At 39.4% G+C, this 21903-nt stretch overlaps 1 protein-coding gene and 1 long non-coding RNA gene across 3 annotated transcripts in view; one reads left to right on the forward strand and one right to left on the reverse strand.

Annotated features, from left to right (window-relative positions):
• The window catches only part of epb41a (erythrocyte membrane protein band 4.1a), a 162601-nt gene that overhangs the window by 138518 nt on the left and 2180 nt on the right, over positions 1 to 21903 (reverse strand). Inside the window, exon 2 of one of the 2 annotated variants that reach the window (XM_063035512.1) lies at positions 16736 to 16809. In XM_063035512.1, coding sequence (XP_062891582.1) covers positions 16736 to 16737 — 2 coding nt within the window. In that variant the 5' untranslated portion in view covers positions 16738 to 16809. Of the gene's footprint in view, positions 1 to 15775; positions 16423 to 16735; positions 16810 to 21903 lie in introns of those variants that run through there. The other variant, XM_063035515.1, reaches the window with a different exon arrangement.
• Positions 1 to 21903, forward strand: part of LOC134339148 (uncharacterized) — a 28234-nt gene that overhangs the window by 1506 nt on the left and 4825 nt on the right. The window lies entirely within an intron of this gene.

The following is a 21903-nucleotide window of genomic DNA, read 5'->3' on the forward strand; positions in this document are numbered from 1 at the left end:
TCAGGTTCCCCTTAAATTTTTCACCTTTCATCCTTTACCTATGACCTCAGTTCTAGTCTCACCCAATCTCAGGGGGAGAAGCCTGCATGTATTTATCCTAACTATATTCATTACAATTCTGTATATATAAAATCCCCTCATTCTCTTGCGCTCCAAGGAATAAAATCCGAACCTATTCATCCTTTCCCTACAAATCAGGTCCTCAGGTCCCAGGATCATCCTTGTAAATTTTCTCTGTACTCTTTCAACCTTATTGATGACTTTCCTGTAGGTAGGTAACCAGAACTGCAGACAACACTACAAATTTGACCTCACCAACATCTTATACAACTTCAACAAAACATCTCAACTCCTGGACTCAGTGCTCTGATTTATGAGGCTAATGTGCCAAAACCTCTCTTAAATGCCTTATCTACCCGCAACACAGTTTCAATACATTATGGGTCTATATTCCCAGATCCCTCTATTCTACCTCAATCGTCAATGCCCTGCCACTCGCCATGCAAGTCCTATCCTGGTCTGTCCTCCCAAAGTGCAACAACTCACACTTGTCTGCATTAAATTCCATCTGCCATTTTTCAGCCCATTTTCTCAGCTGGCCCAAAGCCCGCTTCAAGCTTTGATAGCTTTCCTCACTATCCACCATGCCACTAATCATGGTGTCATCTACAAATTTGCTGATTCAGTTTACCACATTATCATCCATATCGTTGATACAAGTGACAAATAACAGTGGATCCAGCACCAATCCCTGCAGCACACCACTAGTTTATAGACCTCCAGTGAGAAAGACAACCCTCTATTTCCAGCTCTCTACCTTCTTGATTTCAGTAAGGTTCCTACTGGTTTCTGTGCTGTATTGTTCTATTAATTTGAAATACAGGGATATACTAAAAAAATTTTCCCCATTCAAGCAAGCAGTTTTTAAACTCTTCTTATGCCTTTTAACATTACTAGACTAAATATAAACATTTGTCTCCCCTTCACAGTTATATACCATCTTTTGATTCCTATAGTACACTTGTCAATGTTTTTGTTCCTTTGCTGCATATCAAATTGGTCTTTTTCGTAACACAACATCTGTTCAGAAAGCATGCCTTAGCACCATGGCTTCTGCATTCCTAATGGTGGTCATGAGTTACATATTCATTTGATAAATAGCAACTCTAGGAATCTGATAGACAAGAGATAGCAGCCCAAATTTGTGCTGAGTCTGGATATGCATGAGAAACCATCCATGTCCTCGTACAAATGTAAACTAAATGAATTAGAAGTTGGCACAGGCCATTCAGCTTTGAGACTGCTTTGCCATTTAGCAAGATCACAGATGATGTAATCTAATCTTAAACTCTTCGTACCCATCAGCCTGCAGTAACCTCATCCCACTTGCATCTAACCCCAATGTAAGATTATTCTACTGCTTTTTATGAAAGTGTTTGAAAGACCTGTGCAGATAAATTTTTACTTCGCTTTCCTAATTACAGGATCCTTATTTTTAAACAGTGTCTCTCAGGTTTAGATTCCCCCCATTCAGAAACATCCTCTTTACATTGATCCAATTGTAATGTGGAAGCAGGTTCGCGGGTTTGGCAAGAGAGACAGAACACAGAAATTACGAATAAGCATACTAATCATTTAATTACAAGCAGTAAAAGATTCAACCAAACATCTAAGTCCCCTAAAGTTACACGAACTTCGAAACTAAACATTCAACTTACATATACTTAGCTAAGAGTGCACATCTGGAGCATACTTTCCCAATGATTCTTCAGCCCTAGTCATTATCCCAGTCTGAAATTAACTTGGGGATTAAGGAAAGAGAGAGACCAAGTCTCCCTCATGTGCTATTCTTACAACCCCCAAGGTGCCCAAAACTGGAAATCGATGTGGTGGCACACAAGCCAACCGATGGGAAAGAGTGGCCGCAACTTTTAAACGGGCCAATCAATGACTGACACAGTGGAAGCGGCTTTTGGCCAGCAAATAGGTCAACCCCTCTTGTGACACCAGTGAAGACTCCTTGGGATCTCACATACTTGAATCAAGTCTCTTCTCACCCTCATCATTTCTCTTGTTTCCTTTTAACTTCAGTAGCAGCCGTGAGCCCAGAACCCCATCCTAACCCTCAAAACCATCTAATTATCACTTATTTTCCCCTGAAACATATTCTCCCACTTTTGCCCTTTCATACCATCAATTCTTCTGTCACCCATCTACCTTTGTGGTAATTCACAGTATTGCCAATCAGCAAGCCATTGAGACGTGGGAAACGTGTAAATGAAAATCTTTACGATTGAACCTCAGGAACAATTTGCAAAACAACAAAAGTTTGCAAGCAACTTCGCATTATTTCTGAATGCCTTGTTGGAAGATCTTTGTCTGTAATTATAAGCTATCACTGGAACAAAAGAACTAAAAAAAACTCAGTTGTCAAAATATTGTAACACAATATTTCCTGCAATTCACATTTATTTATGAAACTGACAGGAGCTGGGCAGTTGTGATGATATAAAAAATACCCAATCATTGTAATCTTAAAGCCCTGTATTTTTGGAATTTGGAATCCAGTAACAGGAACAAAAATGAGAACTTACCACATAACCCTGATACATATAATAATTCACAGCAGTAATGACCAAACACAATAAAAGCTAATGTATGTTTTAAAAACAAGGAGAAAATCTGCAGATGCTGGAAATCCAAGCAACACACACAAAATGCTAGAGGAACTCAGCAGGCCAGGCAGCATCTATGGAAAAGAGTACAGTCTACATCCATAGATGCTGCCTGGCCTGCTGAGTTCCTCCAGCATTTTGAAAGTATATTTTAAAAGCTTCAACTTCCAGCATATATTGGATAGATACATTTTAGGTAAATTTTAATATTAGTAAAAACTTTCAAACCCCAAGATATTATAAGTTGAAGTGTGAGGCAGCAGAGCCTCCCAGTTTCACCGACTTGGGTTGAATCATAACCTCTAGTGCTATATTTGTGAAGTTCACTCATTCTGTGACCATGTGGATTATCCTCAGGTACTCCAGGTCCTTCCATATGCCAGTTAAAAAAGTTAATTAATAATTGTAAATCAGGTCTAGTGTGTTGGTGAGTGCCAGAATCTGAGTGGTGGGTAAGAAGAGACAATTGTAGTAATCCGGGTAGAATAAAATAGGATTGATGCAAAAGGATGCTTTATGGTTGGCGTTTACTCAGTGAGCCAAGCTCTATCATAGAGTAATACAGATCCTTCAGATACAAGCCCTTCAGCCCAATTAGCCCAAGCCAACCACAGTGCCCATCTAACTGGTCCCAATTTATTGTATTTGGATCCATATCTAATTCTCGTCCCGCCATACACTTAAAGTGCTATCACAAGAGGCTGGATAAGCTTGGGTTGTTTTCTCTGGAGTGCCAGAAGATAAGGGGTGATCTGATAGAGGTTTACAAGATTATGCGATGCATTGGTAGAGTGGACAGAGAGCATGTGTTTCCCAGGGCTGAAATGTCTAATACCATAGAAACATAGAAAACAGTACAGGCCCTTCAGCCCACATTGCTGTGCCAAACATGTACTTACCTTTTTTTAGATTATGAGGACACACAGTCCTCTTTTATTGTCATTTAGTAATGCATGCATTAAGAAATGATAAATGTTCCTCCAGAATAATATCACAGAAACACAAGACAAACCAAGACTAAAAAAACTGACAAAAACCACATAATTATAACATATAGTTACAACAGTGCGAAGCAATACCATAATTTGATAAAGAACAGACCATGGGCACGGTTAAAAAAAAAAGACTGAAAGTCTCTCGGAAGTCCCAACATCTATCTCATGGAGATGGTAGAAGGAAGAAAAACTCTCCCTGCCATGAACCTCCAGCGCTGCAAACTTGCCGATGCAGCACCTGGAAGCACCTGACCACAGCCGACTCTTGAGTCCATCCGAAAACTTCGAGCCTCCGACCAGCCCTCTGACTCCGAGCACAATCTCTGCTGACCACTTCGACCCCAGCCCCAGCAACAGGCAATAGGCAAAGCCAAGGATTTGGGGCCTTCCCCTCCGGAGATTCTCAATCACACAGTAGCAGCGGCAGCGAAGCGGGCATTTCAGATGTTTCTCCAGATATTCCTCTGTGCTTCTCACATCTGTCTCCATCAAATCAGGATTGTGCACGGCATCCTACTTACAAATACGATATCATTTCAGAGCGGCTGTGCACGCTGCGTCTTCTCCTCCCCTCCCTTTAGAAATTACCTAGGATTACCCATAACCCTCTTTTCTAAGCTCCATGCACCTATCCAGGAGTCTCTTAAAAGACCATATCGTATCCACCTCCACCACTGTCTCTGGCAGCCCATTCCACGCACTCACCACTCTCCGCGTAAAAAAAAAAAAGCAACTTACCCCTGACATCTCCTCTGTACCTACTTCCAAGCACCTTAATACTGTGCCCTCTCGTGTTAGCCATTTCAGCCCTGGGAAAAAGCCTCTGACTATCCGCACGATCAATGCCTCTCATCATCTTATACACCTCTATCAGGTCATCTCTCATCCTCCACTGCTCCAAGAAGAAAAGGCCGAGTTCACTCAACCTATTCTCATAAGGCATGCTCCCCAATCCAGGCAACATCCTTGTAAATCTCCTCTGCACCCTTTCTTTAGTTTCCACATCCTTCCTGTAGTGAGGTGACCAGAACTGAGCACAGTACTGCAAGTGGGGACTGACCAGGGTCCTATATAGCTGTAACATTACCTCTCAGCTGTTAAACTTAATCCCACAGTTGATGAAGGCCAACGCACTGTATGCCTTCTTAACCACAGAGTCAATCTGCACAGTAGTTTTGAGTGTCCTATCGACTCGGACCCCAAGATCCCTCTGATCCTCCACACTGCAAAGAGTCTTACCATTAATACTATATCCTGCCATCATATTTGACCTACCAAAATGAACCACCTCACACTTAGCTGGGTTGAACTCCACCTGCCACTGCTCAGCCCAGTTTTACATCCTATCGATGTTCTGCTGTAACCTCTAACAGCCCTCCACACTATCCACAACACCCCCAACCTTTGTGTCATCAGCAAATTTACTAACCCATCCCTCCACTTCCTCATCCAGGTCATTTATAAAAATCACAAAGAGTAGGGGTCCCAGAACAGATCCCTGAGGCACACCACCAGTAACCGACCTCAATGCAGAATATGACCTGTCTACAACCACTCTTTGCTTTCTGTGGGCAAACCAGTTCTGGATCCACAAAGCAAGGTCCCCTTGGATCCCATGCCTCCTTACTTTCTCAATAAGCCTTGCATGGGGTACCTTATCAAATGCTTTGCTAAAATCCATATACACTACATCTACTGCTCTACCTTCATCAATGTGTTTAGTCACATCCTCAAAAAATTCAATCAGGCTCGTAAGGCACAACCTGCCTTTGACAAAGCCATGCTGACTATTCTTAATCATATTATGCCTCTCCAAATGTTCATAAATTCTGCCTCTCAGGATCCTTTCCATCAATTTACCAACCACTGAAGTAAGACTCACTGGTCTATAATTTCCTGGGCTATCTCTACTCCCTTTCTTGAATAAGGGAACAACATCTACAACCCTCCAATCCTCCAGAACCTCTCCTGTCCCCATTCATGATGCAAAGATCATTTTCAGCAATCTCCTCCCTTGCCTCCCACAGTAGCCTGGGGTACATCTTGTCCGGTCTCGGAGACTTATCCAACTTGATGCTTTCCAAAAGCTCCAGCACATCCTCTTTCTTAATGTCTATATGCTCAACCTTTTCAATCTGCTATAAGTTATCTCTACAATCGCCAAGATCCTTTTCCATGGTGAATACTGAAGCAAAGTATTCATTAAGTACCTCTGCTATCTCCTCCGGTTCCATACACACTTTTGCACTGTCACACTTGATTCTTGCCCTTCAAATACTCGAGGGAATGCATTGAAGGTGAAAGGGTGTAGGTTCAAAGGGGGATATGAGGGTTAAGATTTTACTCAGACTCATGGATGCCTGGAATGTGCTGCCTAGTAAGGTGGTAGAGGCAAATACATTGTAGGCTTTTAACAGACACTTTGATAGGCACATGGATGTAAGGAAGATGGAGGGATATGGACATGGTGTAGGTAGGAGGGATTAGTGTTTGGGTGCTTTTGATTGCTTTTTAGATGTGAACATTGTGAAACAAATGGCCTGCTCCTGTTCTGTACTCCTCTATGTTCTATGTACTTCTTAAATGATACTGTTGAACCTGCCTCAACCACTTCCACTGGCAGCTCATTCCATATGCTCACCACCCTCTACGTGAAAAAGGTGCCCCTCAGATCCCTTTTAAATCTTTCCCCTCTCACCCTCAACCTATGCTCCCTAGTTTTAGACTCCCCCTACCCTGAGGAAAGGACTGTTACTATCCACGTTAACTTTGCCTCTCATAATTTTAAACGCTTCTACAAGATTGCCCCTCATTCTCCTACGTTCCAAGGAATAAAGACCTTGCCTGGCCAACTTGTCAAATATTTGTAAGTTTTCTCTGCATTCTTTCCAATTTAATCTATAATAGGATGACCAAAAACTGTACACAGTACTCCAAGTGCAGCTTCACCAATGACTTTTACAAACTTTCTGTACTTGATTAACTCTGTTAGGACTCCAACTTAACAATCACATTAAAAAAAAAATTGCTTTAGAGCAGGGCTTCCCAACCTGGGGTCTATGGACCCCTTGGTTAATGGTAAGGGTTCATGGCATCAAAAATGTTGGGGACCCCTGCTTCAGAGGCTCAGTTTTAAAAGGTAAAGATCTTGCAAGATGGGACGAGAGTTCCAATTATTTTTAATGCACAGGACTTGTCCTTCCAAATAGGAAATTCAGTGCTTTCTAAATTAAGTCAAAATTCATGTACAACACACCCTGTCCAAGGCTAGATTACTGTTCCACTTCAAAAGGAAATTCCACAGAACAAAAAAACATGGGTAGATCTAAAATTCCACAGCCACTTGGAGGCGGGGTAGGGGTAGTACACAGAGAGTGTGAAGCACAAAGGAGAAGGAAGTATGACAGAAAAAACACCTGGAAGGATGATACAGGAAATAATCGTGTCACTTCAGTCCCTCAAAGTTTGATGGAGGAAATAATCCTTTCTTTCCCTTCATTCCCACAGAGGATTTCTACCACCACTTACCCTCCTCCATTTCTACATGGATTTTTTTTTAATTGAAGGATTAAAGCAGGAAACTTGATGCAAAGTGTCAAAACATTTCCTTTGTAATGCTTCCCAGGAAGGAAAACATACAGACATTTGGCTCTAATCTCAAATTGTCTACGGATGGTTCGTAAGATTAACACATTATTTTGTTCTCCACTTATCCCCTCCCTATTGGGAAAAAGATAGGTGTAGTGTAGTCAAAGGAATGTTACAATCAATAAATTATATGAATGTACTGGCAGTCTGTTAAGCTCTGCAGGAGGCCAATATAGAAGTTACACCCCAGTACCAAACTAACTAGATCGTAACAAGGTAACTCTATCCTATTTAAATCATAAAATTTCCATGCAAATAATTTAAGTACAGTTCCTTGACTCAGTAACTATAGAAAAGTAATCAGATCTGGTGAGATGATGGAAATAGTAAAATTACAAAATACAGTGCCTATAAAAAGTATTCGCCCCCTTGGAAGTTTTCATGTTTTATTGTTTTACAACATTGAATCACAGTGGATTTAATTTGGCTTTTTGACTCTGATCAACAGAAAAAGGCTCTTTCATGTCAAAGGGAAAACAGAACTCTACAAAGTGATCTAAATTAATGACAAATATGAAGCACAAAATAATTGATTGCACAAGTATTCCCCCCAACTTCAAGTCAGTATTTAATAGATGTACCTTTAGCAGCAATTACAGCCTTGACTCTCTGTGGATAGGTCTCTATCAGCTTTGCACATCTGGGCGCTGCAATTTTCCCCCCATTCTTCTTTACAAAACTGCTCAAGCTCTGTGAGCTTGCATTAGGGATCGTGAGTGAACAGATTCAAATCCTTTTCAAATCCAGCCACAAATTCTCAATTGGATTGAGATCTGGACTCCGACTTGGCCACTCCAGGACATTAACTTTGTTGTTTTTAAGTCATTCCTGTGTAGCTTTGGCTTTATGCTTCAGATCATTGTCTTGCAGGAAAAACGAATCTTCTCTCAAGTTGCAGTTCTCTGGCAAACTGCATTTGGGTTTCCTCCAGGATTTCCCTGTATTTTGCTGCATTCATTTTCCCTCTACCTTCACAAGCTTTCCAGAGCCTGCTGCAGTGAAGCATCCCCATGTGATGCAGCCACCACCATGCTTCATGGTAGGGATAGTGTTTTTTTTGATGATGTGCAGTGTTTGGCTTATGCCAAACATAGTGTTTAGTCTGATGGCCAAAATGCTTAATTTTGGTTTAATCAGATCATAGAACCTTCTTCCAGCTGACTTCAGAGTCTTCCACATACCTTCTGGCAAACTCTAGCTAAGATTTCATGTGAAATTCCCCCCCCCCCCCCAAAAAAAGTGTTTTTTTTCTTTGCTACTCTCCCATAAAACTGCAACTGGTGAAGCATCCGGAAGACAGTTGTTGTATGCGCAGTCTCTCCCATCTCAGCCACTCAAGCTTGAAACTCCTCCAGAGTTGTCATAGGTGCATGGTCACTCAGTGTTTGAGGATAGCCTGCTCCTGGCAGATTTCCGTCTGTGCCATATTTTTTCCATGTCATGATGATTGATTTGACTGTACTCCAAGTGACTTGGAAATTTCCTTGTATCCATCTCCTGACTTGTGCTTTTTCAATAACCTTTTTGCAGAGTTGCTTGGAATGTTAGTTTGTCTCCATGGTCTGGTTTTTGCCTGGATACTGACTCAGATACAGTTGTATTTTTATTACATTCAGTCAGAGCACCTTGACTGCACACAAGTGATCTCCATTTAACTAATTAAGTGACTTCTAAAACCAATTCGCTGCACCAGTGATGATTTGGTGGTTATATTAAAGGGGCTGAATACTTATGCAATGAATTATTTTGTGTTTTATTTTTTAATTAATTTAGATCACTTTGTAGAGATCTGTTTTCACTTTCACACGAAAGAGTTTTTTTTTGTCGATCAGTCTAAGAAGCAGCCAAATTAAATCCACTGGGATTCAAAGCTGTAAAAACCATAAAACATGAAAACTTCTGGGGGGAGCGGTGAATACTTTTTATATGTCATTGTGCAAATTTCACTATCAGATTTATAAACAGTACTTCAACGTCAAAACACTCAGTTTGCAGGAAGCAGGATTTCACACAGCCTGGTAATTCTTCTTTAAATTAGCTGATAACAAGTGCTCTATTCATTGGGGAAACCGTTGAAGGTGAGGGCATATAGAGCTATATCAGCATCCAAGTAATTGCAAGGCTCAAATAAATAGGTTACCCTAAACGCATTGAGATATTTGAATACTGTAAACTTGTGCACCTAAAAAATCTCACAATATACAAGATAATGAATGCTGGGCTTGAAGATAATGTGACACATTACAAATTGTAGATTACAGACAATTCTGCAGCATAACTGCTTGCATGGTATGAAAATATTAACAGATTATAAATCCCTACTCCTTTATGTCAAATTCAGTTATGTAATAGAACATTGTTGCTGTTAGGAAAATGGGATACATTTATCTATATACAGTAATTTATTCAAAACATCTTTTATTGGAACTCTTAAATTGTACCCAAAAACTATTAAGCTAGTTCACACACATATATATGTGTGCTAAAAAGTGTTTGAAATAAATTCTGGTGAAATATATATTGCTGCATTTCAAAATGCAATTCCTCCAATAAAGCATTAATATAACTATTTCAATAAAGTATATTGTGTACAAACAGAAAGCTTGAACACAGCATGAGATTGAGATTGTAAAATAACGGCATATGCCATTAGGCCGCCACATTATATGTGTGCATCTCGCTAAAGTAAAAAGCTAAACTTACCCGAATTATCCCCAGCTCCATGTTTTTGTCTTTCGATTAGTTTTAGAGTTTCAAAACATAACAGTGGTGGAGAGGTTTTAAAATGAAACTGAGATGACCACCTACCTGTTGAAACGCAGCGAGATGTTAGAGTTTTTAAAAAAAGGTATAGCACCATTTCGTCGCAAGAGGAATGAAACAGTCAAGTAAAAAAAAGCAGCTTTTTTTTTGCAAGAGAAGAAAGACATTCGAGTATTTTAAAAGGCAGAAAACAGATGAACTTCATGCGTTCATAAACAGTAAATATCAGGTGATGATATCCATAAATAAAAGGGAGAAATGGCTGGATACCATCAGGAAGATAGACACATTCAATTGCAAAAAGGGTAACTGGCTTATGTATACTGAACAAAATGAGCAGTATTTTAAAACAAATAGAATAGCCTGTGAGAAATGAGTGCCAGTGTTGCTGACTATAATAGATGGAAGAGTATACAGTGTGCTTAAAAGTTTGACTGCTCTAACCAAACCAGCCGAAAAGAGCTTTGCTGATATCGTGCATGTAATGCAGGAACTTTTAGAACTGAAACCATTGTTGATTGCAGAATGCTTTAGGCTTCATAAGCAAAATCAAAAGGAAGCATTTCAGCATGCAAGGCTGAATTGAAGAAATTGTCTGAGCATTACCAGTTCAGTGATGGGCTTAATAATGTACTGACAGATCATTTAGCAAGTTGAATCTTGCAAGAAATCATTCAAAACAGCTTCTAACTGAAGCACAACTTAACTTAAAAGGGAAGTTAAAATCAGCGTATCAATGGAAAAGGCAGCCAGAGATGCAATTAAGTAGCATCAAGAATGAAAGTGAGCATGAACAAAATTGCATTGTCTAAACAGAAACCTGCCTGGCCGAATAAGTTGTGTTACTATTGTGGCGGGGCTCAAATACACCAGACCAATGGCATTTCAAAGATACTGAACTTAAGCCTGCAGATAGCCAACAAAGAACTTATACTGGAGAAGAGGTAACTCCTATATCAATGACATTTGTAACAGAATCAGAATGAAGTTTAATATCACCGAAGGATGGCATTGGAAAACTCAAACATATCAAGGGTAAAATAGTGCTAAATGAAAATGCCACATCCCAGTTTTACAAAGTCCCTTATGGTATCTGTGATAAAGTAGTCAGTGAGATAAATTGCATGAGGTTGAAGGAATTCTTTCTAAGGTTGAGTGGAGCCCATGGGTAACGCCAACAGTCCCAGTAACCAAGAAGAATGGGTCTGTCAGGATCTCTGGTGATTTTAAGGTCATCGTCAACCCTGTACTGAAGGTAGATTAATATACTCTGCCCAGGATAGAAGATACAAGACCATAAGATATAGGAACAGAATTAGGCCATTTGGTCCATCAAGTCTATTCCACCATTTCATCATGGCTGATCCATTTTCCTCTCGGCCCCAGTCTCCTGCCTTTTCCCCCTAACTAATCAAGAATCTATCAACCTCTGCCTTAAATATACCCAAATAACTTGGCTTCCTCAGCTACCTGTGGCAACAAGCACCACATATTCACCACTGTTTGGCTAAAGAAATTCCTCCTCATCTCTATTCTATATGAACATCCCTTTATTCTGAGGCTGTATCCTCTGCTCTTAGACTCCCACAGTAAGGAATATCCTCTCCATTGAGGCCTTTCAACATTTAATACATTTCAAAGAGATCTTCCCTCATTCTTCTGGATTCCAGTGAGTACAGACCAAGAGTCATCAATCTTTGATCATATATTTGTAAATCTTTCTGGAGGGAAACATTTAAGCAAAGTGGACTTAGCTGAGGCCTACCTACAGATAGAGATAGAAGAAGAGTCCAAAGTGTTTCTCACCATAATCACTCACAAAAGGTTTTAATCAGTATAAGAGGCTTATTTCTGAAATAGCTTCTGCACCTGCACTTTGGCAGAAAGCTATGGACAAGGTGCTGCAAGGTTGTCCAGACACTCAGTGTTACCTGGATGACATAATTGTTACCTGTAAGGATGACAAGGAACATCTCCAACATCTCAGGATGGTGTTAAGATTAGAACATCATGGGCTCAGGGCATGGTGCAACAAGTATGAATTCTTTAAAACAAGCCTCACTTACTCCGGTTACATCATTGACACACAAGAATTACCCAAGTGGTGGATGCCCCAAGGCCAAACAACATGTCACAGTTGCAATCCTTTTTAGGATTTGTCAATTACTAAAACAGGTTCCTGCCAAACCAGGCTACTGTACTCCACCCCTTGAACTTATTACTACAGATTGGGAAGAAGTGGCAATGGACAAAGTAGTGTGAGATGGCTTCCCAAAAGTAAAGGGAAATGGAGACGTCCAACACTGTACTCTCACATTATGATCTACATCGTCCTGTGAAGCTTGTCTGTGACACCTCGCCTTATGGTATAGGTGCAGTCATGTCATGTGCTGAATGATGGAAGGGAAGGCTTCATAGCATTTGCATCACAGTCCCTTACCACTGCAGCAAATACATTCCACATAGATTGATAGTCTGGTTTGAGGTACAAAAACATTTCAACCAGTATTTGTATGGGAGAGAGTTTACCCTCATAACTGATCATCAGCCCCTTGAAGGGTGTTCACTAAGGGAAGTATCACGAATGCGGAGATGGGCTCTGTTTCTTGGAGGACACAATTACAAGATTGAATTCAAGAGGACAACTAATCATGGAAATTCTGATGGATTGCCCCATTTACCCTTGGAAAAAGATGTACCTGAAAAAGTTGCAAAAGAGGACACTCCTCTTGATGTATTTCCCCTAATGCAAATCCAAAGCACAGAAATGTGAATATTACAGCAGGGATGATCCAACAGAAAACCAGAAGAAACCTCACACTGTCTCAAGTCTACATGTCTACCCAAAATGGCTGGAATGTGCAGCAGAAATTCCAGTTCCTCCATTTCTACCAGCTCCAGAATGAACCTGCTCTTGACAGGGGTTGCCTTATGTGGGGATTGAGAGGGTTGTTGTACCATCCAAGCTGAGAGCTAAAACGTTGGTGGAGCTACATGCCAGTCATCTAGGCTTGGTCAAAATGAAAGCATTGGCTCAAAGCTTTGGCTGGTGAGTGGCCTGGGATAGATAAGCAGATCGAGCAGCTTGCCATGCACTGTTTGGAATGGCAACACATCCAGAAAATACCAAGAGCATCTTGGAGAAGAAAGGTGTCCAGAACTGAAGGAACCATTTCCTACAGTCTCTTAGTCAACTCCTACAAAAACCACAGAAGAGGCCCCAGAACCTAAGATTGTTTCACAGCCACAAGTCTCACCTACCAAGTAGGTGACACATCCTTGTCAGGGTGTGAAAAGATGTTATCCCTCAAGAGTAAGAAATCTTCTACAGTGATTAAAACTTAAGGCCTGAATGGAACAATTTAAAATTTACAGTACTGTGGTTGTCTGTACAGTAGTTGTATTACTGATGAGATGCCTCCTCTATTGAGTTGGAGTTTACAGCCAAGCAGGGAGGAGTGTTGTGCATTTCATATTTCTGTAATATTTGAGTAATATTTTAGATATATTGTTTGATTACGCATTCTTTGTTGTTTAGATAATTCATTACAGGTTATATGTAAAAGCATGTGAATGGCATACATTTATTACCCCACCACATCATATATGTGTGCCTCACTAAAGTAAAAGTAAGAGTAGACACATTAATCAAAAGAAAACACAAACCTGGGGTTAGTTTTGCAGTTACAAAACATAACAGATATGGTCTGCTCTTTCTGTAGTAAATGGAGAGCTCTGGAAAACCAAGATAAAATGATGAAGTAAATGGATGACCTCAAATTGCTATGAAGTCAGCCGGGATAATGGGCTTTACAGCTTCAGCCATCTTGTGCTTTAGAAAGAACAAACTGTTGAGTTTCAATGACGTTAAAACTTTATACCATTGAAGATGAGGAATTCCTGCTGTAATCTACCACGGCTGAAACCACTCATGATAATGTTCCTTTGTACTAGGTATTGCACAATGACATTAATTTTACGGAGGGTCTCTGGTGCCATATGCTTGTCAGTTGCACCCTCGATACCACAGACTGTCATTTTCATTTCTAAAACCAAACCCCTTATCAGTGTTTAGATCAAGACTGTAGCTTAGACTAGAGTTGAAAGCTGCTGGCAAAACTGACCATCAGTGTCTAGTATACCATACTAAATCGTAATTTCTTCTCCATCACATGCACACCATGTGCAGTGTGTACCATCTACAATGTGTATTGTCGAGTATCGTCCTGAGGCTTCTTCAAACCCATTGCCCAAACTCACAACCTGAAACCTAGAAGAACAAGGATTACAGTATCGGCTTCCATCATTTGCAAGTTCCTTCCAAGATACCCCCTCAATTTCCTTATTCGCCAAAAATCAACAATCTACAGCACATCAGAATACCTTTACCATATAAGCTGCAATGATTCAAGAAGGAGGTTCAGTCCCATCATACTGAAGGCAGTAAAAATCCTTGGTTGGTGACACTCACATCTCATGAATAAATGAAAAGGTATACTCTTTCATGGTATGAATACATTATCATTATTTAGTAGCCTGCAAAAAATATTGCAGCACTTCACATTACAATCAGTCTAGCCATCAAAATGAAAATGTATTGTGTTATCGAAATGTATAACATTTTAAAAAAGTTAAACTCCCAATCCAAATTATTAAGCTGTAGGAGACACATTACAAATTTATAATTGATTATCTATAATTTCACTACACGGCCAGCTTTGAATAGCAATAATTAAAACCAGTGTGCACAGAATTATGCCGGTCACTGTGAATTTCTAGCCCCAGTTTTCAAGCAAGTTTCGGCATAGTTACAAACTTCTGAACTTTTACTCAATGCAAAGAAGATCTCAAAAATAACACAATTTTAGACACTGATTTTAGTACATCCCTATTGGAAATGTAATTTAAAGTAAAAATAATTTAAAATAAAGCATAAGATGACAATTGTGTCAGCTTAAGTAATAGGTATGATAAATCCAAAAATATCATTATCATAAACAGTAACATCAGGTCAAATACATTTGTTTGATTTAGCCCCAAAACCAAAACAATTGATGGCTTTTGTTGAACTGAGATCACGATATTGCATTAAAGTCAAATAGAAGGCAAAGGAAATTGGGTTTGCGATTTTTATTTCATTTATTTTTATTTAGTAGGCCCTTCCACCCCTGCAAGCTGTGCCACCCAGAAACCCCTGAGAACTCCACTTCAACTCCAACCTCATCACCAGGACAATTTTCAATGACCAATTAACCTACTCGGTACAATTTTGGAATATGGGAGGAAACTGGAGCACCCAGGGAAAACACACATTCCACAGGGAGTACATACAGACTCCTTACAATTGAACTCCGCACTCCAACGACCAGAGCTAACCACTACGTTACCAAAAGCAAGAGACAATTGAAAAATCAGGGGACAGGAGACAAATTATAAAGATAGAAGTGAAAGCCTGGTTAAGCAATGGATAAAAGTTTATTGGGATTTAACAGAACAACCATCAAGACCAACACCCTGTAGATTATCCAGTAACATTAGGGCTATCATGGTTAAGTGATGCAAGGCTTACAGTCAACCTCAGCTACGTCAGCAGTGCCACTCAGGTACATAATCAGTAACAGAAGATGTAACTATAACATTACTATGTACGTTTTTAACTTTATAGAACTTTAAGTTAAGAGGCTCTGTACTCACCAAAATGGTGGGTATATAACACCATTTGTGCAACAGCCATTTTCATCCAAAGTGTTGCATGCAAAGTGAAGAAAAGTTATTTCAGTTGTGCTATCCAATAATCAACCAGTATCAAAATTTATACTAAAGAGCAATGAAGCCTGGCTAACAATGACATATGAGACTGTAAGTACGGTGTTTGATCTAAAATATATTATATTTCAAAAATTATACTAATTCAAATAATAGACATATTTGGAATGACATCAAATAATCAAACCTACCAGTTCTATTCAGAAACATTACGCATATAGATCTCCTGGTCAAGAGCTACAATTCCTTTAAGAGCAGGTAGTTACAGTAGAAACTGCACGATGAGTCATTAGCTATTGAAATGTTTGAAATAACAAGTAGCTTGCTATATTTGTGGCACTGCACCACACAGTGAGAGGAAAATAAGTAAATAATTGATATGAAGAAAATTATCTGTTATCAGTTTTTTTTTGCAAAACAGGGCGTGTTTCAAAGTTGACTACAATATTATTCTATGTTTCATCATGTTGATATAATATATTTAAAAACATAAACATGAGGAGTTCTGCAGATGCTGGAAATTCAAGCAACACACATCAAAGTCGCTGGTGAACGCAGCAGGCCAGGCAGCATCTCTAGGAAGAGGTACAATCAATGTGTCAGGCCAAGACCCTTCGTCAGGACTCAACGAAGGGTCCTGATGAAGGGTCTCGGCCCGACACATCGACTGTACCTCTTCCTAGAGATGCTGCCTGGCCTGCTGCGTTCACCAGCAACTTTGATGTGTGTTGCTTGATATAATATATCCTGATTTAGATTTCATAAACTCATCAACTAGTTGAACCAAAAGGTATAATAAAAATCAGTTATGAAACAAAATGCAAAAATGATTCTATATTATGATAAAACATTTCCAGCATCAATAGTGTAAATGAATACATTACTTACATTGTCACAATATTTTAAGGTCTGCCAGTGTTCCAGAATAATTTATTGGCTGCCTAATCTTCTGTGAATTTCACCTTCAAAATAAAAATTGTTTAAAATAGTAACTATAAATTTCAGATTATATATGGATAGAAAGAGCCAAGATCTTCATATACATAACATTGGTTTTATTAGCAAATATACTGGGCCAAGAATAGTCATCCAGTTACAAAATGATAGTTTAGTTAATCAGTTATACAAAATAATTTTTAAAACTGGCATCATTGTTCAGTTCCATATTCACACAGTATGTTCCTGCTCATTTAAATTGTACACATTACTCAAGTAAAGCCAAGAAATCTCAGCAAAACATGTACATTGATGATTTGTAGAAGACTTCCCATCGTACATCTAGAATTGGCAGTCTCTGTTGTAAATCTCAATCTGATGCAGGGTTAAACTTGTAGACTGGAATCTCTTCACAAAAAAAATTGTTCCAAAGGTTAATACAATTACTGTTCAATGATCTGATTAATTGTATCTGAATATTACAACTTTGCTAATAATACCAGCAGTCACAATGGTGTCAAGCATAACCATCACCTTACTACCATTTCAGTATAATAAACCAGTCACTAACAACAGAGTATGAATAACACCAACTCTCCACTCTCCACCTCTGCATGAATTCGGAATACTCTAACCTGTCCTACTATCTGTGCAATCTCGGGAGCATGGAAGGAGCTATAACTTCACACTGTTTAGATGTCATCTTTTGCTTTGGCTTAAAAGGATATCTGAGGCATAAAGTGGTGAAATAGCTGGTATCGCTGCCTTATTGTTCCAGGAACAAATGTACAATCTTCTTTGAAGTTAGGTGTTGCCCATGTGGAGCTTAAAGATTCTCTGCATGGGCTTCCACTGATTGCCAGTGCTCCTACTTAGTTAACTGCTAACTCAGTAGCAGCAAAAAGTGGCGGTGTTAATAGTGCTGGCAGAGTTATTTTATTGAGAGGCAGCCTTGATCTAGTGAGCTAGGTGGCCATATGCAAGTAAAACAATCTACACTCCCATACACTTCTACCAAAAGAGGTGCAAGGTGCTCCTTCCCTCCACTAGCCTGCAGGTCATCATTGGACAAGGCGTAGCCCCTGCTTAGTTCCCTTCTCCCCCCACCCCCCTGTGACCCCACCAATCAGGGTCACGTGAAGCCACGGGAGCAGGCAGTGGATGGTCGTTAGTGGTCGCATAACCAGCACTTGTGATATGAACCAGCTGTATGAGCAGCTGGTCCATATCACAAGTCCTGGTTATGCGACCACTAACGCCAGGCAGACAAAATCTCTGAAGAGTAAATGATAATAGCTGGGGACACTCACCTTGAAAAGAAGGCGGCAATGGCAAACCACTTCTGTAGAAAAGTTTGCCAAGAACAATTAAGGTCAAAGACCATGATTGCCCATCTCATACAACACAGCACATAATGTACAAACTCAGGTACATTATCCACAGCAACACTTTACTTATGCTTAGGACCAAGCCACACTAGCACAGATTATACCAGGTCAAGTCTTCAATGAACAAAGCAGACCACCTTGATCATTTACTAATGCTAAATTGCTCATCACTCGATGTCCCAATTATATACACTACACCTGAAACTAAAGGCCTTAAAATCAGTAATGAAACAACTGCAAAAAAAAATTCCTAAACCAAAAACATTTGAGTATTGCAAAAGTTAAAGTGTTAGTTATATCAATTTTTGGAACTTGTGATTCACAGTAATGGACAATAGCCGTTTTAATCCAGTTTATTTATTTGAGATACAGCGCAAAATAGGCCCTTTGACCCACATTGGCAGGCAATACCACAGTTTAATCCTAAACTAATCACAGGACAATTTACAATGACCAATTAATCTACCAACCAGTACATCCTTGGACTGAGAGCGGAAACCGAAGCACCCGGAGGAAACCCAGAAACCAGTGCGCCCGGGGAGAACGTACAAACTCCTTACGGGCAGCAGCAGCAGGAATTGAACTAGGGTCGCTGGTACCGCAAAGCATTGTGCTAACCACTACGCTAATGTGCCACCCCGCGGTTGGTTGATCCAAGTGAAGAAGTTCGTTCTGTACTGAAGTCTACCTGGAAACAATGAATAAAACACTGCTCTGTGCTCATCAATAAAAATGAAGTATTAGGATAGTACTGCTATTAGACTGAAGTTGTACAGGTGTCAGCACAGGAGATCAGTTTTGAACCTTAACACAACTTTCCTCACTGCAGGTGGTAGCCACACGTGAAAAGCCATGACCAGCTCGATCAATACTCTACTCAGCCGCACAGTTATTATTTCAGAATGTTCTGGAAAACATCATTCCTGTGCTAACAATGTATCCATAAGTGGATCATGGACAATCTCATATTTATACTAACAACCGAAGCAACTGTGGCAATATTTCCGCATCGCTGATGCATCTTGATAATTACGAACATTTATTATTAATCTCAGCACCTAATGGCCTGTTACATTTCCACACGCTTTAAATGGCTGAAAACACTTGAACTTTGCAATATTTTGTTGTTGTTCTAACTGTTCAAGTCCTTACTGTCTAAAATATCATGCATATCTTGGAGGTTTATTCATCTAACATGGCACGGTGGCGTAACACTTTACAGCGCCAGTCACTCATGTTCAATTCCCCCTGCTGTCCATAAAGAGTTCTGTTCATTCTCCCTGTGACCCACATAGTTTTCCTCCAGGTGCTCTGGTTTAATTCCATATTCCAAAGACGCACAGGTTAGTAAATTGTAGGCAGCTACGTTGGTATTGGAAGCCTGCTGTCGGTCCGGGTGAGCACATCCTAGTACTGCGTTAGTTGTTGATGCGAATGGCGCATTTCACTGCATGCTTCAATGTTTTGATGTACATGTGAAAAATAAAGCTAATCTATCTTCCATCACACAGAGAACCAAAATTTACAAAAGAATGTGCTACATCAGCTCACCTTCTGCAGCTGAAAAAAGAATCTGATTGAACTGGTATTGATTACCCAGCCACATTATGTTAATTCATGTTTTCAAAGTCTGACATCAAGCTTCAATTAGTTATATAAACAAATAGTTCCAGTTAATATAGACAAGTTACATTTATTCATCGTCTGTTAACCAAATTTAAAAATGCAAAAACAAAATACAGTAATGTCTATGCAGAAAGCTGAAATGGAACAGTAGAATGAAATACTAGAAGTATTTAGTGGGTCAGGCAACATTTGTGAAGAATGAGTTAATATCTCAGGTTATTAACTTTTCTGATTTAATTTTATAATAACACACTTTCTATCACATTCATTTATTTTGAAGTGTTTTGAAGCATATCTGGATGCATCATGGCTTAGTATGGCAACTACTCTGTCTGTGACAGCAAGAAACAGTAAGGAATACCAGCCTCCCCTCCACGGACTCTATCTACATTTCATCGCTGCCTCAGTAAAAACTCCACCCACCCCAGAATTCTGCTTTCTAGCCCCTCCCATTAGGCAGAAGATACAAAAGCCTAAAAGTGCACACCACAAGCTTTAAGCGGAGCATCTATCCTGCTGTTATAAGGCTTTTGAACAGTCCTTTAGTACAATAAGATGGACTATTGATTTCAGAATCTACCTCATTATAGCCTTGCACCTTACTGTCTACCTGTATTTCACTTTCTCTGTAACTCTAACACTTTATTCTGTATTTTGTTATGGTTTTCCCTTGTACCACCACAATGCACTGTAATAAAATTCTGTATGGATGGCATGCAAAACAAAGGTTTGCACTGTACCTAGGATTAAAAAATATCAATAATAATAATTATATGTGCAAATACCCATTTGTAATCTAAAATGGGTAAAATACTAAATACCAAGTTTAAAATACTAAATACGAAATTTTCACATCTAATTAAGTCTTATCAATTCAAAACACAGACAAGAGAATTGTACAGGAATCTTTTCAAAAAGAAAAGTGATGGTACCAATCCATATCTGACAAAAACTACAATGAAAGAGTTTAGTTCTGGTTATTGCTTTAAATATAATGGGTGACAAAATGCATTGACAATGATGGATTACTAATTTTATTTGTATTTGATTATTGGAATTATCAAGGCAATTTACCGAACTATTTCTAGCAATTGAGACATCAGTACATTAAACTGCACATTAAGATGGACCATAACTGGAGTTCTATTTTGAATGCACTCTGATTTTTTTTTCTCATTTGCAATTTGGATTCAATTGGTCATACTGTAATTGCTGACTAAATCTTTTATATTCTCTGTTAAATGGAGACAAGAAAACCTGTTCAAATGGGACTGTAATTACTGACTAAATCTTTTATGTTCTCTGTTAAATGGAAACAAGAACACCTGTTCAAATAGGACTAAACATACATTTTTAATTATTTCTTAATTAAACAGAAGCATTTAGAACTTAGGTTTGCCTTTTCTAAAACAAGGAACATACTTACAAAGGTGGTTAAGAAGGCTTATGGAATGCTTGTTTTTATTTGTTGAGGTATTGAGTTCAAAAGTCAAGAGGTTATGTTGCAACTTTATAAAACTCTGGTTAGACCACATCTGGAGTACTGCATACAGTTCTGGTCAGCCCACCATAGGAAGGATGTTGAGGTTTTGGAGAGAGTGAAAAAGAGGTTTACTAAATGCTGCCTGGTTTAGAGGGCACATGCTACCACAAGAAGTTGAATTAATTTGGGTTGTTTTCTCTGGAGTGCCAGGAGCTGAGGGGAGATCTGATAGAGGCTTACAAGATTATGAGAGGCATAGATAGAGTGGGCAGAGAGCATCTGTCTCCCAGAGTAGAAATATCTAATACCGGGGGGCATGCATTGAAGGTGAGAGGGGGTAGGTTCAAAGGGGATGTGATGGTTTTTTTTTACTCAGACAGTCGTGGATGCCTGGAATGTGCTGCCTGGAATGGTGGTAGAGGCAAATACATTGGAGGCTTTTAAGAGACATATAGATAGGCACATGGATGTAAAGAAGATGGTGGGATATGTACATGGTGAAGGTAGGAGGTAGTATTTGGGTATTTTTGATTTGCCTTTTAGCTGGTTCAGCACAACATTGTGGGCCGAATGGCCTGTTCCTGGTGTTGTACTCATCTATGTTCTATTTAAGAATCGTTTTA

This window comes from Mobula hypostoma, chromosome 28 (assembly GCF_963921235.1).
Source record: "Mobula hypostoma chromosome 28, sMobHyp1.1, whole genome shotgun sequence".
NCBI classification, from domain to species: Eukaryota; Metazoa; Chordata; class Chondrichthyes; order Myliobatiformes; family Myliobatidae; genus Mobula; species Mobula hypostoma.